Source organism: Bufo bufo, chromosome 1 (genome assembly GCF_905171765.1).
Source record: "Bufo bufo chromosome 1, aBufBuf1.1, whole genome shotgun sequence".
Classification (NCBI taxonomy): domain Eukaryota; kingdom Metazoa; phylum Chordata; class Amphibia; order Anura; family Bufonidae; genus Bufo; species Bufo bufo.
In genome coordinates, this window is record NC_053389.1 from 252,467,954 (window position 1) to 252,484,245 (window position 16,292).

The 16,292-nt window shown below is 47.5% G+C and overlaps 1 protein-coding gene across 2 annotated transcripts in view; it reads left to right on the forward strand.

The window, feature by feature from the left end:
• Window positions 1-916: 916 nt before the first annotated feature.
• Window positions 917-16,292, forward strand: part of LOC121005778 (E3 ubiquitin/ISG15 ligase TRIM25-like) — a 965,623-nt gene continuing 950,247 nt past the window's right edge. For both annotated transcript variants that reach the window (XR_005779960.1, XM_040438550.1), the window contains exon 1: window positions 917-2,562. Coding sequence is in view for 1 of the 2 variants with exons in the window: in XM_040438550.1 (XP_040294484.1) it covers window positions 946-2,538 (1,593 nt within the window). In the remaining variant the exon portion in view is untranslated. The remainder of the gene's footprint in view (window positions 2,563-16,292) is intronic.

Below are 16,292 nucleotides of genomic sequence, written 5' to 3' on the forward strand. Positions count from 1 at the left end.
CAAAACCAGGTGCAGGTCAAAAACACAGAATAGGAGCTGATCTTTCCTTTATGCCTTATCTTAGAGATGAGATAATTTCTGGTTATGAAATTCGTTTGTGATTCGTTTACTGGCAAAAGGTGAATAGCGTTATGGATTCCGTTACTACGAACCATAACGCAATTCTATGATGGAATGCATAACGGAATGCCTTTAGAGGCATTCCGTTATTTATTACGTCAAAATAAAAGACTATGGGCTGCATAACGGATCCGTCCCGGCAATTCACCTTTTACCAGTAAATGAAGCGTGAACGAATTTCAAAATATGAAATTCGCTCATCTCTATCTTCTCTCTGTGTAGGCTTCACTACTGGTTTTGGATCACAATAAGGCCTCATGCATACGCCCGTTCCATGCATTGGGGACTGCAATTTGCAGCCCCCAATGCATGGGCACTATCGGTGGGCCGTGATCTGTCCGCACCGCAAAAAAATAGAACATGCTCTATTTTTGTGGTGCAGAGGCACGGAGAGGAACCCCACGGAAGCACTAAGGAGTGCTTCGATGGGGTTCCGTGCCTCCGATCCACAACATACCTTCCGGATTGCGGACCTATTCAAGTGAATGGTTCTGCATCCATGATGCGGTGAGCACACGGCCAGTGCCCGCATTATGCAAACCCGCTGTTTGTGGGCCACAATACGGGCAATGGCCGTCTGCATGAGGCCTAACTGAGAGAAATAACTGATCAAATAACTGAAGTGTGAATCTTTACTACAAGTAACAAGTCGTGACCACAATGTAGACCGTAAATGTACAGCACATAGAATATATGATTATGACAAGTGTCCATTAACAGGTTAATAGTGACTGATCTTGTGCTGTTCAGCCCCATCCTGTGTACACAAGTATAAACCCGCCCTGTGTAGAACTGAAGTTTCGTTTCTCTTTTCCTCTGTCAGCCATGGCGTCTGCTGATCTGAGAGCTGAGCTGGACTGCTCCATCTGTCTGCAGACCTATACAGATCCTGTAATGCTGAGATGTGGACACAACTTCTGCCGGGTCTGTATTGATTGTGTACTGGATACACAGGACGAGTCTGGGGTTTATTCCTGTCCTGGATGCAGAGAAGAGTTTCAGGAGCGGCCTGCACTGATGAGGAACTTAGCTCTGCGTAACATTATGGAGAATTTATTGGTTACTGAACATAAAGAGACGGAAACCGGGATCTTGTGCACTTACTGTGTGGACTCTCCTGTACCTGCTGTTAAATCCTGTCTACACTGTGAGGCTTCTCTGTGTGAGAAACACCTGAGAGTTCACAGCAAGTCATCAGAACACGTCTTATCTGACCCCGACACTTCTCTGGAGAACAGGAAATGTTCTGTCCATAAGAAGATCCTGGAGTATTACTGCACTGAGGACTCTGCTTGTATCTGTGTGTCCTGCAGTTTGGCTGGAGAACATCAGGGACATCGGGTGGAGATGCTGGACGAGGCCTCTGAGAAGAAAAAGAAGAAACTACAACATGTTCTCAGGAAACTGACTGCAAAGAGACAGAAGACTGAGGAAAGAGTCCAGAACCTGGAGGAACGCTGGAGAAAAGCACAAGAAAAAGCATCTGGAGAAGCAGAGAGAGTCACTGCCCTGTTTACAGACCTCAGGAGACGACTGGACGACCTGGAGAAGAGGGTCCTGAGTGAGATCTCCAGGCAGGAAATGGAAGAGTCACTCTCATTCTCTTCTCGGATCCAGAAGCTGGAAATAAAGAAGGACGAGCTGTCCGGGAGGATGAGACACATTGAGGAGATATGTAACATGACTGATCCACTGACTGTCTTACAGGAACCAGATACAGGTGACTTGTGTGATCCTGAGGAGGAAGGAGGAGATGAGGACATAAATAGATGTCTCCATGATGTAGATGATCTGGATGTGGCTGTGATCTCGGACACATTTCATACATTATGTGACATAATAACAGATATAAGGAGAGGGATCTATGTGGAGGGTCCTGGAGACATATTACTGGATGTAAACACAGCTGCTAATAATGTCCTGATATCAGACGACCTGAAAACTGCAACCTGTACACAATATAATCAGAATCGTCCAGAAAGAGCAGAGAGATTCCAGAATTATCAGGTGATGAGCAGCAGGGGATTTACCTCAGGGCGACATTACTGGGATGTGGAGAGCAGTGGACCAGGAGGTTGGAGGGTGGGGATGTGTTATCCCAGTATACACAGGAGGGGAGATCAGTCATACATTGGGGATAATAACAAGTCCTGGATTTTGAGGAGGTATAATAATCAGTATTCAGTGATACATGACGGTAAAGAGATCCGGTTACCTGACAAGATCTCCAGTGATAGAGTCAGGATATGTCTGGACTATGAGGCCGGGCAGCTGTCCTTTTATGAGCTGTGTGACCCCATCAGACACTTACACACCTTCACTGCCACCTTCACCGAGCCCCTTCATGCTGCATTATCTGTATGGAGCGGTTCTATAAAGATATCAGGGGGAAGCAGAAACTGGGTGAAACCTTCATAACCTATGAAATCTGTCCTGAGACTGGTGACAGAAACTGTTATCTGATTGGTGGATCATCTAGCCAATGGGATGAATGAGACGGTGGGGCTACAGGTGATGGGTCCTATATTACAGCTGATCCTATGACTAGATCACATGGGTGGATGATCCACTGTACAGGTAGCTGATAATTACTCTCTGGGTGCAGCGATATACTGGAGACGGTATACTCAGGGAAAGAACATGTAATCCGAGGGCAAGTGTATAGTGTTAGGCCTCATGCAGACGACAGTTGTTTTTTGCGTCCGCTAAAAAAAACGGATGCGGCAACCGTTTTTTTTCACAGATCCCTTGTAATAAATGCCTATCCTTGTCCGCAAATGTGAAAAAAGTAGGACATGCACTATTTTTTTTGCTGAAGTGAAACGCGGACAACGGACGCGGAACACAAACGGATGAACTATCAGCATTTTTGGGCTGACCCATTGAAATGAATAGGTCCCCATCCTATCCGCAAAAAAAAACGGAACGGAGGCCGAGAAAAACAACTGTCGTGTGCATGAGGCCTTAAAAGAAGGAATTTTTTTGGGGGGAGGGGGGTTGTGCTCAAAGCAATACTTTTTAAAGCAGTTACACAACTGCCAAACGCAGGGATCAGCAACCTCCGGCACTCCAGCTGTTCTAAAACTACAATTCCCAGAATCCTTCTTTCACTTCAATGGGAACAGCAGTCGAGTTAGGGTCCGTTCACACATCCGTGTGTGTGTTTTGCAGATCCACAAAACACGCACACCGGCAATGTGCATTCTGCATTTTGCAGACCGCACGTCGCCAGCACTATAATAGGAAATGCCTAATCTTGTACGCAATTGCGGACAAGAATAGGACATGTTCTATTTTTTTCGGGATTGGTATTGCAGACCCGGAAGTGCGGGTCCGCATTTCTGGATCCGGGCAGCACATCGTGCGGCCCCATAGAAATTAATGGGTCCGCAATTCCGTTCCTAAGTGTGCATGCTGGGAGTTGTGTGCAGTGTACTCAAGTTGTGCGTAGTAGGTATTTCTGAGTGTAGTAGTGCAATATACACTAACCTGGTACAGCTGACTCTCTGCAAGGGCAGGTATAGGTAGGAATAGTTCGTGACGCCAGTGCCAAGTAAACGGTGGCACGCCGTTTGCGGATGCAGGAAATAATTTGAGGAAACGCGGTGTTAAACAGAACTTCAACTTTAGTAGGTTGCAGGCAGAGACAATATTGGAAACGCAGTTCCTCAGCATACAGTCGATTTTGCAATTCGGTCGATGCAGGCAATACAGTACAGCAGGGTAATCACAGAGTGTAAGACACAGGATTCGCAGCAAAGGAGCTTGCACTCTAACTCTGTCTGATCCTGGAATGTAGCAATTCTTCACCAAGGCCCATTAACCTAATACTGGCTTTATATCCTTGATTATGGCTTTCATAAGTACCTCCTCTGTTTCCTCAATACCTCTGGCTCCTCTGATATTTGCCTCAGTCTCTCCTAGCTTCTGAATGGTTCCTCAGGCTAAGGTATTCTTGCTTCTGCATGTAGGAATTCAGGAGGGAATCTTCTCCTGAACAGCAGGCTTCAGGCCTGGACTTGTCTCAGACATTATCTAATCTCCATCTGTAGATTACAGACACTAGACTCCGTCTCCCCTGCACTTCCTGGTCTGGCCTTATATAAACTAGGGCTCCCTAGCTCCCTCTATGGACTAGAAACTGTAATAACACCCCTAGCAGGCCTGTGCATGCAAGTTTCAGTGACAGGGAAATACACACATTACATTGCATTTTACAAAACTGACATACAACAACTTTCCATAATTAAGAAGGGACAACAGCACACCAAGTGACCTTTGGTAGTAACGGGTATTACAACTCCCGTATACTACATACCCCACTGCTTTAAGCCGAGTACGCCCTCGTACTCCATCATGGGTCTCCCAACTGGAATCTCTACCTGAAATAGAAAATAGAGACATGCAGGCATACATACATGCAATTCAACTGCATTTACATCAGGTCCAATTGGCAAAGGTGCAGGGTAGTGACAAGGGGCGTCGTTCTCTTCTCTCAGGATAGTGAATGGAATGGGGGCGCTGACCTGGCACAGCGTAACAATATAACCAGGATAGTCCATGACAATGAATAAGTCCATGATAAAACAGTAGAAAACGGTATAAAAGTTCTTGGAGGCTCAAATAACAAACATGAGTCCGTACCCAGGTTATTTCTTATTAAATCACAGAGGCTCTCATGCGGTGGAGTCCATCTCTGGGCACAATACTTTAAAAGAGTAAGAATCTCAGAGGCTCAGGTACTTTTGAGTCTGTCTCCGGGCACGGTTCCTTGGTAACTGGTTGCACAATAAAATGGACAGCAAAGACAAGTGCTGTAACACCCCTGATCAACCTGAAAAGGGGATGAAGGGTAGAAGGTGCAACAAGGAACAGGCACAACTTGGTGTGGGGTAACAAAAGCAGGCAGGAGGTCCTGGAAACAAACGTGGCCTTGCTGACTTTGTGATTTCAGTGGTCAACACCTACCACTGAGCCGTGGACAAACTGGCAGCTGCAACAAAGGACCAGCAACATAGGACTCCTGTCCTGGAAGGGTTAACATCACCTTCTGAAGAAATAAATCAAAGGCCTAGCAGGCCGATCACAGTGGCATATTGTAGCTACTTGGCTCTGCTGGCAGGTATCGTCTGTAGTAGTCCTCTACAGGAGGATGTGCCCACATAACAGTATCAGGGGGCAGCTGCAGGGTAAAGGGGCCCCTAATAGGTATTGGCCCCATAGGCCTAGGGGTGAACCCTCTGGTGGGCCGTGCCGGCCCTGGCATAATCACTGCAGGGTGTGACATACTTGGTACCGCCGCAGCAAGCGGTCCGGTGCTCTGGGTGCAGCAATTCACGGCAATCGCGGGTCCGGTCTGGGGCACTGACGGAGCGGTGACAACAGAAGGCGGTCGGCGGGTGGTGACAGGCACCCTTACCTCATCCTTCCCCGGCGGTGTCTGGATCCTGGCGGTGTAGGTCTTACGCAACTCCCGCAACTTCTCCTCCAGCCGGACGATCTGCTCACCGATACTCTCTGTGTCGGAGTCGCTGTTCTCTGCTGGCGCCGCCGGCGCAGGTACAGTCACCGATGACGCAGACTCGGCCTCTTCAGGTTCTGGACTTGCATCTGGTCTCCGTCCCATCTGGATGTTCTGGAAGGTAGCACTCAGTCCTTTTAACTGTTCCAGCTCAGATATTGTCTTCTCCCGACGAGGCAGCTCGGGGGAAGGATAGGGGCTCACCCATTTCTCCAACACGGTTGGCTGCCAGAAGACGTTCGGCCCGATGAAGGAGCTCCGCTCCTGAAAAGCGTGATGGGCCGGCTCTGGAGAGCGTTCCGGTTCTCGCTCGCAGCCAGAGTAGTCTTCTCCTTCTTCTGCCTCCCAATCCTCAGGTCCTCGCTTCGGACGGGTCACAGCAGTCGCATAGGGGCCTCGCAGGCCCTCGGCAGGGGTGTACTCCACTTCCTCTCCCTCGCGGAGGCTGTGCTGGTACGAAGGGAGGTAGTCTCTTTTGACAGACCTTCGATTAACATAGAGGTCTCTGCCAGTAAGATAGTCCTGAATAAACCCGTAGCCACGGGATTTGTCAAACGACAGCACCACTCCCTTTCTCCTTTCCAGGCGGGGTTGGGTGTGCGTATGCTTCTCGTGGATGGTCTTGGTCAATTCCTCATACACGATCTTAGTCTTTATGTTCCGCTTGATAGCGGCCTCTCGGATCTCCGCCATCAGGGAAGACCATTTGAACGATGGCTGGAAAAAGTCCCTCCATGAGCCATAGTAGGGCTCGGGTTCTTTCTCCCTGGTGCGGCAGGCGGGTTGCTCCGGTCCCGGAGCGTAGGCCGGTGGAGCCTCTTCTGGCTCTACACCGGTGTCGGTCATTTTTTCAATTACAGGTGCGGACGCTGCAGCAACACTCTGCTCACAATCCAACATGCTCGATCCTTCTGAGGAGAGCGATAGGGTCGCGTCAATTACAGCAGCCAGCTCCTCCCATTGCACTGGGAGGCCGCCCCCCAGGTATTCCAGTATATGGAGGGCGGTGTCCATGCTGGCAGACATGCAAATGTCCAGATAAGCCGTGGCGCCTGCCCTTGACCTTCTTCCCGCTTTTTCCTCAGAAAGGCGCCAACTTTTCCCGCCTTTTCGGGATGAAGGTGACGCAGCAGTAAATTCAGCAAGCCCAGCGGCCATCTTTAGGTACAAACGCTGTCTATTCACTGACGGCAAGCAGGAATGTTTAAAGTCCACAAAACCACACTCCAATGCGGCGATTTTCTTCCTCTGTGCAGCGCAATACTGTACAGCGCTTTTTAGAGGTTTTTGGTACACTTTGGGTACGATTTTCAGTCCACAAAGTCCACTTGAATAAAACAGGAAAATTGTCACTTTGGTCACAGGGCAACGGTATAAGGCACAAAGTTCACGCTTCTTGCACTAGAAAGCGTGCGTATCCTGTTCGTGACGCCAAAAGAGAAGTGCAGTGTACTCAAGTTGTGCGTAGTAGGTATTTCTGAGTGTAGTAGTGCAATATACACTAACCTGGTACAGCTGACTCTCTGCAAGGGCAGGTATAGGTAGGAATAGTTCGTGACGCCAGTGCCAAGTAAACGGTGGCACGCCGTTTGCGGATGCAGGAAATAATTTGAGGAAACGCGGTGTTAAACAGAACTTCAACTTTAGTAGGTTGCAGGCAGAGACAATATTGGAAACGCAGTTCCTCAGCATACAGTCGATTTTGCAATTCGGTCGATGCAGGCAATACAGTACAGCAGGGTAATCACAGAGTGTAAGACACAGGATTCGCAGCAAAGGAGCTTGCACTCTAACTCTGTCTGATCCTGGAATGTAGCAATTCTTCACCAAGGCCCATTAACCTAATACTGGCTTTATATCCTTGATTATGGCTTTCATAAGTACCTCCTCTGTTTCCTCAATACCTCTGGCTCCTCTGATATTTGCCTCAGTCTCTCCTAGCTTCTGAATGGTTCCTCAGGCTAAGGTATTCTTGCTTCTGCATGTAGGAATTCAGGAGGGAATCTTCTCCTGAACAGCAGGCTTCAGGCCTGGACTTGTCTCAGACATTATCTAATCTCCATCTGTAGATTACAGACACTAGACTCCGTCTCCCCTGCACTTCCTGGTCTGGCCTTATATAAACTAGGGCTCCCTAGCTCCCTCTATGGACTAGAAACTGTAATAACACCCCTAGCAGGCCTGTGCATGCAAGTTTCAGTGACAGGGAAATACACACATTACATTGCATTTTACAAAACTGACATACAACAACTTTCCATAATTAAGAAGGGACAACAGCACACCAAGTGACCTTTGGTAGTAACGGGTATTACAACTCCCGTATACTACATGTGGTTTCACAGCAGCTGGAGTGCCGGAGGTTGCTGATCCCTTGTAACCTATTGCTAAACTGGTGCGAATGCACATCATGATACATGCACTGCAGTGCTGCACTGGGACCCAGCATGTGCTATACAAGCGCTTCTATCACCTACAGTGCGCTAAACTGACCCTGTGCTATAAACCCTGGTGCTGAAAGGGGTTTTCCATAAATCCACCTTAACTCCACCTAAAACACCTGTAGGAGAAAGTTTGTAATGTGCAGGACTTACTGCTCTGCAGTTGTGTGAATTGGCTGCTGTGGATCCCGGTGACATGACACTTGTCACCGTCACGTCCTTTACCAAGTTTCCAGCCTGGGCTATGGATGGGATGTCATTTCCTCTGTGGATGGGGACACAGCGGAAGGCCTTTCCGTGGCGCATGAGCAGATGCTTTGGATTCTGAAAGACAGCAGCCTCTCATCCCACCAGTAAATTTTACCATATTTCCGCTTTATAAGACTCATCGGACTATAAGACGCACCCCAGGTTTAAACAACAGAAAATTAGAAAAAATATTTTCTAGATCCTCTTTGAAGTGAATGTGATTTACTGGTGTTTTAGTGACAGAGGGGTCAAGGTCAGTAACTTTGAGGTGTAGTGTGGGGGTGGGGGTGGGGAATAGTTTTGATCAGCTCCTGTTAACCTTAGGGCTCATGAACATGACTGTGTATTGAATCCGCATCTGAGACGCATTTTTTGCGGGTTGGAAGCGGACCCATTCACTTCAATGGTGCCGTAAAAAATGCAACAGCACACCGTGTACTGTCCGCATCTGTATGTCCGATCCGCGGCCCAGCAAAAATATAGAACATGTCCTATTCTTGTCCACAAAACAGACAAGGATAGGATACTTCTATAGAGAGTCGGCCATTCCATTTTGCAAAATGCATAAGGGCTCATGCACGGGCACCGACCGTATGGCTGCCGCATGCAGATCGCGGACACCTTCACTTGAATGGGGTCCACCATACGCATCCGTATGCAGGGTGCACACGGCCGGTGCCTGTGTTTTGCGGACCCGCTGTTTGTGTGCATGAGCCCTAATGCACACAGCCGGCTTCCATTATTTTGTGGATCCGCAATTTGCGGACCACAAAAATGGCAATGGCCATGTGCATGAGCCCTTAGGGTGTCATCTGCTGACCATTGTAAGTACCAGTAGTGGTGCATTTGTCACCTCATTATGTACGTATCCCAATAAATGTGTCTCCTGTCATTGGTCTGTTGTGTCCTGCCATTCTTCTTGTTCTTCTAGATTATTTTTAAAGGGGTTCTCTGGCCCCTAAAATTGTCCACGTCAACAACCTGGGAAGGGAAGGTTATTCTACCAATACTGCGTTCCTACGATCCTCTTCACACTCACGTGTCCGATTTTCAGGCTTCTGGTTCAGTGCCGTCTTCATTTCCTCTCTGAGGCAGGAGATGGCACGTCATAACTGATGTCACCGCCTTCTGCCGGCCTTCCTTGGTCCGTCACTTACACACCACTGCACATGCGCTGGGACCGCCGGCCGTCTTCTGAGTGTAAAGACTTCTATGTAAAGACTGCACTGACTCATGTACAGTGCAATGTAAGTGCTGTGCATGAGTGACAGCAGAGTGATTAGTCTCAGAGGCTGAGCGCTATGCTGTGGAGGTCACTGGGGGCACTCTGGATGGCACATGGGGGCACTGTGGATGTCATTAGGGGCACTGTGGAATTCATTAGGGGCACTGTGGATGGCACATTGGGCACTTTGGAGGCACTGTGGATGGCACATGGGGGCACTGTGGAAGCACTGTGGATGGAACAGGGGGCACTGTGAATGTCATTAGGGGCACTGTAGATGGCACATGGGGGCACTTTGGAGGATCTGTGGACGGCACATGGGGCAATGTGGATGGCACATGGGGGCACTGTGTATGTCATTAGGGGCACTGTGGATGGCACATGGGGGCAATGTGGATGGCACTGTTATGGTGTACTGTAGATGTCACTGTTATGGGGGTATTCTAGAAGTCACTGTTATGAGACACTGTGGCTGTCAGTGTTATGGGAGCACTCTATATGTCACTGTTATGGGGGAACTGTGGATGTCACTGTTAGGCTACTTTCACACTAGCGTTCGGGTGTCCGCTCGTGCGTTCCGTTTGAAGGGGCTCACGAGCGGCCCCGAACGCATCCGTCTGGCCCTAATGCATTCTCAGTGGAGGCGGATCCACTGAGAATGCATCCGCCTGCCAGCGCTCAGCCTCCGCTCCGCTCAGTGAGCGGACACCTGAACGCTGCTTGCAGCGTTCGGGTGTCCGCCTGGCCGTGCGGAGGCGAGCGGATCCGTCCAGACTTATAATGGAAGTCAATGGGGACGGATCCGCTTGAAGATGACACTATATGGCTCAATCTTCAAGCGGATCCGTTCCCCATTGACTTTCAATGTAAATTCTGAACGGATCCGCTCAGGCTACTTTCTGACTTAAAATTTTTTCTAAGTTATAATGCAGACGGATCCGTTCAGAACGGATGCAAACGTCTGCATTATCGGAGCGGATCCGTCTGATGAAACATCAGACGGATCCGCTCCGAACGCTAGTGTGAAAGTAGCCTTATGGGGGCTCAGTATGAGTTCTAGGGATCCTGCAAATGACTGTGATCGGCCCGGAATCCATGTCAAGTTCCATGTGTCAGACACATTTTCCAGGCTGATCGCAGCTCCCCTGACCCCCACTGACTGTATGATAGTAATGTATGATACAACCAGTCTATATCTGAACGTGGGGCAATTGTCGTGTACTCACCTCCTCATGTGTACTTACCCCACCATCAGATTAGAGACTGGCTGTATCATACATTACTGTCATATTGTCAGTTCGGTCAGGAGAGTGCAGTCGGCCTGGGAGATGTTGGCGACACACGGACCGTGTTTCCTGGGCTGATGATAGTCGTATCACACATGTATCACACATGATGGCCTAAGATAAACCCATCAGCAGTCAGGATAATAAAAGATAGGATTAGGCCTCATGCACACCACCATACCTGTTTTGCGGTCTGCAAGTTTTAGATCTGCATTATGAGGATCAGAATAGGACATGCTGTACTGATATACGGATGTGGGAAGCACGGTTATTTTCCTGTCTTTCTGACGGATCAGAACAGAAAATGAAACGGTGATGTGAACCTCGCCCTAGATAAAGGTCTATACAAAATGTAAAAGACAGGAAACTCGTGTTTTTCTTCTCTTGCGATTTTGTTCATCACGTGGCATTTTTTGTCTTTCTGGTTTCTTTTCATAAACTCAGTGGGGGAGAAATATCAAGACTGGTACATCCATCCGCCAGTCTGGGTCTCCCTGCGCTGGCGTGAGAGGCGCCTAATTTATTAAGAGACAGATACCTCCTAACAAATCAGGTGCATTTCTGCCTTGCCGTGCGCCAGAAACTGAAGACTACAGGCTGGCGTAGACTTCAGCTATAACTTCCACCACTTTCTGGCGAAAGTTATAGTAAATACTGCCGGCAGCTCAAAGCCCCGTCCCTTCTGCTAAAAAAATGTTGGGAAGCCTAAAAAGTCGCAAATTATGGTGACTTTTTTATGCCACAATAGTGGCACAATTAGCTTAATAAATGTCCCTCATTGTTTTTGAGCTTTTGCCATTTTGCCATCACTTTCTCTATATGGGAAAAACACCATGGCAGTGATAAGACACCGAGGGGGAAATTTATCAAAACTGGTGTAAAGCAGAACTGGCTTAGTTGCCCATAGCAACCAATAAGATTCCACCTTTCATTTTTTATAGCTGCTTTGGAAAAGGAAAAGGTGGAATCTGATTGGTTGCTATGGGCAACTAAGCCAGCTCTACTTTACACCAGTTTTACCCCACTGTGTGCAAAAAACGCCAGAAAAAAAGTTGCACAAACCATGAGTAGCATGTATGCATTTATTCTGACATTTTTTACTGACCATAGCCAGAATCATGTGTGGGGATCCTTAGGCTACCTGCACATGTTTCAAACTACACACACTTTTTCCACACAAATTGTCATGTGGAAAAAGTCATGTGTAAGGGCTCATGCACACATGCCGTGCATTGGGGACCATAAGATATATTATGTGCTCCGGATCCGCAAAACACGGATGGCGTCCGTGTGCGTTCCGCACGTCATGGATAGCCATTAATATAACTGCCTATTCTTGTCCGCAAAACGAACAAGAATAGGACAGGTTATATTTTATTTGCGGACCACGGAACGGAGCAACGGATGCGGACAGCAAACGAGTGTCCGCATCTTTTGCGGTCCCATCGAAGTGAATGGGTCCGCATCCAAGCCGCACTGCAAAACTGCGGCTCGGATGCGAATCAAAACAATGGTCGTGTGCATGTAGCCTTAGTTGTATCAATAGACTGAAAAAGAATTATATATATTTTTTTATTTTTTTTATTTTTCCCTATTGATACAACTAAACTTCAAAATCCGCTAAATCTGTCTTATAGGGCAAAAAATACAGTGTGTGTGTGTGTATATATTTATACATACAGTACCTCCCAACTTTCTAATCTAAATGAACAAAGTGGTGTTTAATTTTTTTACTTTCTGTAAGGGGCACAGCTGGGCATATTACTGGGGGCACATAACTGGGCCTATTATTGGGGGCACCCATTCTATCTCCGCCCAAAACATAACTGTACCCTATTCTCAACCAGTCCTCTAAATGCAGTATTTATGACCACATTGTGCCCCCTAAGAATTATGCCCAGCTGTTCCCCCAGTAATATGCCCAGTTATGTGCCCCCAGTAATAGGCCCAGTTATGTGCCCCCAGTAATATGTCCAGCTGTGCCCCTTACAGAAAGTAAAAAAATTAAACACCACATACTTACTGATGGGGTATAAGTAACTCCATTTTGTCTGTTCCAGCAATGTGTATTACGATTACATCTGGCCAATGCACTGTTCCAAGATCCCCCTTCCCCCCTTTGGAATGTGAGAAACTTCCTGTGCGGTTTCATGGCAGAATATGCCATATAGATCACCCATAACATTTACACCAAAACAACCCATACCTTAAACACATATATTTTCTTTTCTTTTAATAATACACATAGACAGAGAGTGGAGTTAAAGGCCATGGCCTGTTTATTAACTTAATAAATAACATTATAACTTAAAACATACTCATAACAAAGTCCAGTCATAGACTCGGACTTACCTTCAGCAGTACAATATCAAATGTACACATAAACAAGTCCATCCCCATATCGGTGACGACTATCCTCACCACCCACAGCGCCATGGCCCGATCACAACGCTATCATAATCGACTAAAAAAATTGGGAGGGCGGGCGGGGCACGAACGGTCCTCTTGAAAGCCGCAGGTCAATTCAAAAGGCACCGCAGCCTGTGTCTCCCACCTTCTTATTCAATCCAGAGGACTCCCATGACCAATCAGAGCCCTATCTCCAGGGCCCAGAAAAACTGCCCTAGCCCTAGAGCATTTACAGGCCCACTTGCCAACCAATCAACTTAAGGTTGCTGGGCAGAGCACATCAGCCCAGAAACCTTAACCAAAACAGCGGGAAACTTTCCCGCCTAAATCCATCTTTCTCTGCCCTCCTAGCCTACCAACACAAACCTCCTCACCTAAGGTCAAATAAAGTTCAAGTATGGCTTAATGCCAATTCTGCCATGGGTCCCCCTCCTAATGGTCCGGGGGCTATTCAAGATACCCATAGATTCCTTAGTTTGTAGTTTGAACAGTCTTACCTTATAGGGTCATCTTGGTTCAACCATACTAAGCACATATGTGTCTATACCTGAGTGGTGAAATGCTGTTACTATGAGTCATCTATTATGTTAATGCAGAGCTCATGTGTATTCATACTATAGGTTAAAACAAATGCTAACATATGATTGGATGTAAAGGAAGTTCAACCCCCTCTATTATAACTGTTTGCTGACTGTGAATAAACCAGAATGGATTGGAACAAGACACGTATTTTGATGTTCAATCTGATTCATTCTCCTGGTACCAGAAAAGGCTTAATCCAAGCTGATCACCGAGGTCTGGTGTCAGGGACACTGTAGGTAAAGAGTCTAAATTGCCTTACACTTACCTTGTTCCTAGCAACATCAGCAGGACATCGGCTGCTCTGGTCTGTGGAGGAAGCGGAGCCGAGGCTGACTGCCTGCCCTGCCCCCTGTACATACAAGAGGTGTGGAGAGGGGAGTTATGATGAAGCAGGGAGCCGATGCCGGCTATCTGCTTCATCATAATACAGGCAGCTGTCTCTGTTTCCTATAGACGCAGAGACAGCTGACAGAAAGCGGGACACAGCTCCCCAGTATCGGGACAACCACTGAAATCCAGGAGTGTCTTGCCGGATCCCGGACGGTTGGGAGGTATGATTTATATACAGTATATACACTCTCCTAAAGAATTATTAGGAACACCATACTAATACGGTGTTGGACCCCCTTTTGCCTTCAGAACTGCCTTAATTCTACGTGGCATTCATTCAACAAGGTGCTGATAGCATTCTTTAGAAATGTTGGCCTATATTGATAGGATAGCATCTTGCAGTTGATGGAGATTTGAGGAATGCACATCCAGGGCACGAAGCTCCCATTCCACCACATCCCAAAGATGCTCTATTGGGTTGAGATCTGGTGACTGTGGGGGACATTTTAGTACAGTGAACTCATTGTCATGTTCAAGAAACCAATTTGAAACGATTCGAGCTTTGTGACATGGTGCATTATCCTGCTGGAAGTAGCCATCAGAGGATGGATACATGTTCTCATTCTGTTTACGCCAAATTCGGACTCTACCATTTGAATGTCTCAACAGAAATCGAGACTCATCAGACCAGGCAACATTTTTCCAGTCTTCAACAGTCCAATTTTGGTGAGCTCGTGCAAATTGTAGCCTCTTTTTCCTATTTGTAGTGGAGATGAATGGTACCCGGTGGGGTCTTCTGCTGTTGTAGCCCATCCGCCTCAAGGTTGTGCGTGTTGTGGCTTTACAAATGCTTTGCTGCATACCTCGGTTGTAACGAGTGGTTATTTCAGACAACGTTGCTCTTCTATCAGCTTGAATCAGTCGGCCCATTCTCCTCTGACCTCTAGCATCCACAAGGCATTTTTTGCCCACAGGACTGCTGCATACTGGATGTTTTTCCCTTTTCACACCATTCTTTGTAAACCCTAGAAATGGTTGTGCGTGAAAATCTCAGTAACTGAGCAGATTGTGAAATACTCAGACCGGCCCGTCTAGCACCAACAACCATGCCACGCTCAAAATTGCTTAAATCATCTTTCTTTCCTATTCTGACATTCAGTTTGGAGTTCAAGAGATTGTCTTGACCAGGAGCACCCCCCTAAATGCATTGAAGCAACTGCCATGTGATTGGTTGACTAGATAATTGCATTAATGAGAAATAGAACAGGTGTTCCTAATAATTCTTTAGGTGAGTGTATATCTCATGTGCAGGGCAAAGTTTTATATATATTGTAGGAAGGCGCAAGGGTCAGTCATTGACGGAAGGTACGTGTCACCGAGGTTCCTGGCCTCGGTGAGATAGGAACCGGTTATTTTGTGTGTCAGTCGCAGCTAGTGCTCGCTGACACTGCTTTTTCTTAGTGTGGCTGAAAAGCTGATCCGGGCCGGTTTCTATTGGGAGCAGCCAAAGAGCAGGGTGGGTGGCTGTTCCCCACGTCCAGGCCAGGTTTTGGGCTGGGATTTAAAAGCCCAGCCAGCAGCTCAGCTGGGGGTGGAATGAGCCTCCAGGAGATAGTGGAGCTCTGTTTTTTGGGAGCTGAGGAGTTCTACCATACTAAAAGGCTGAGTGCTGCATGAGAGCTGCCATCTGGAAGCCAGGCGCCCTAAAGCCTGCTGTGGACTGCCAGGTGACATGTTTCTTTGAGTTCTGCGGACTTTGCTGTGTGAATTAACACGAGGATTCCTGCAGTGTGAATTAACACCAGGGCCCTGCCTAGTATTGTGTTTTTTTCCTGCCTTTTTTGTGTGAATAAACACTGACTTTTGCTTATCAACCGTGGTTTTGCCTCTGTATTGCGTCCGCTTACCCTGCCTACCAGAGCAAATCCCTACAATATACATATTTTATGCTCAGAGTATCATTTATCTCATATATATATATATATTTGTGGTCAGGGCGACGGCCCCTGGACGAAGGAACTAGAGCTAACCTCAGGCTGGGAAATGCCGGGAGCCCGTAGCGAGGATAGGCCTAAAAGGGGGCCTATCCTTAAGGAAGAGCTAAGAAAAGGGAAGGGAGGGAGGGGTAC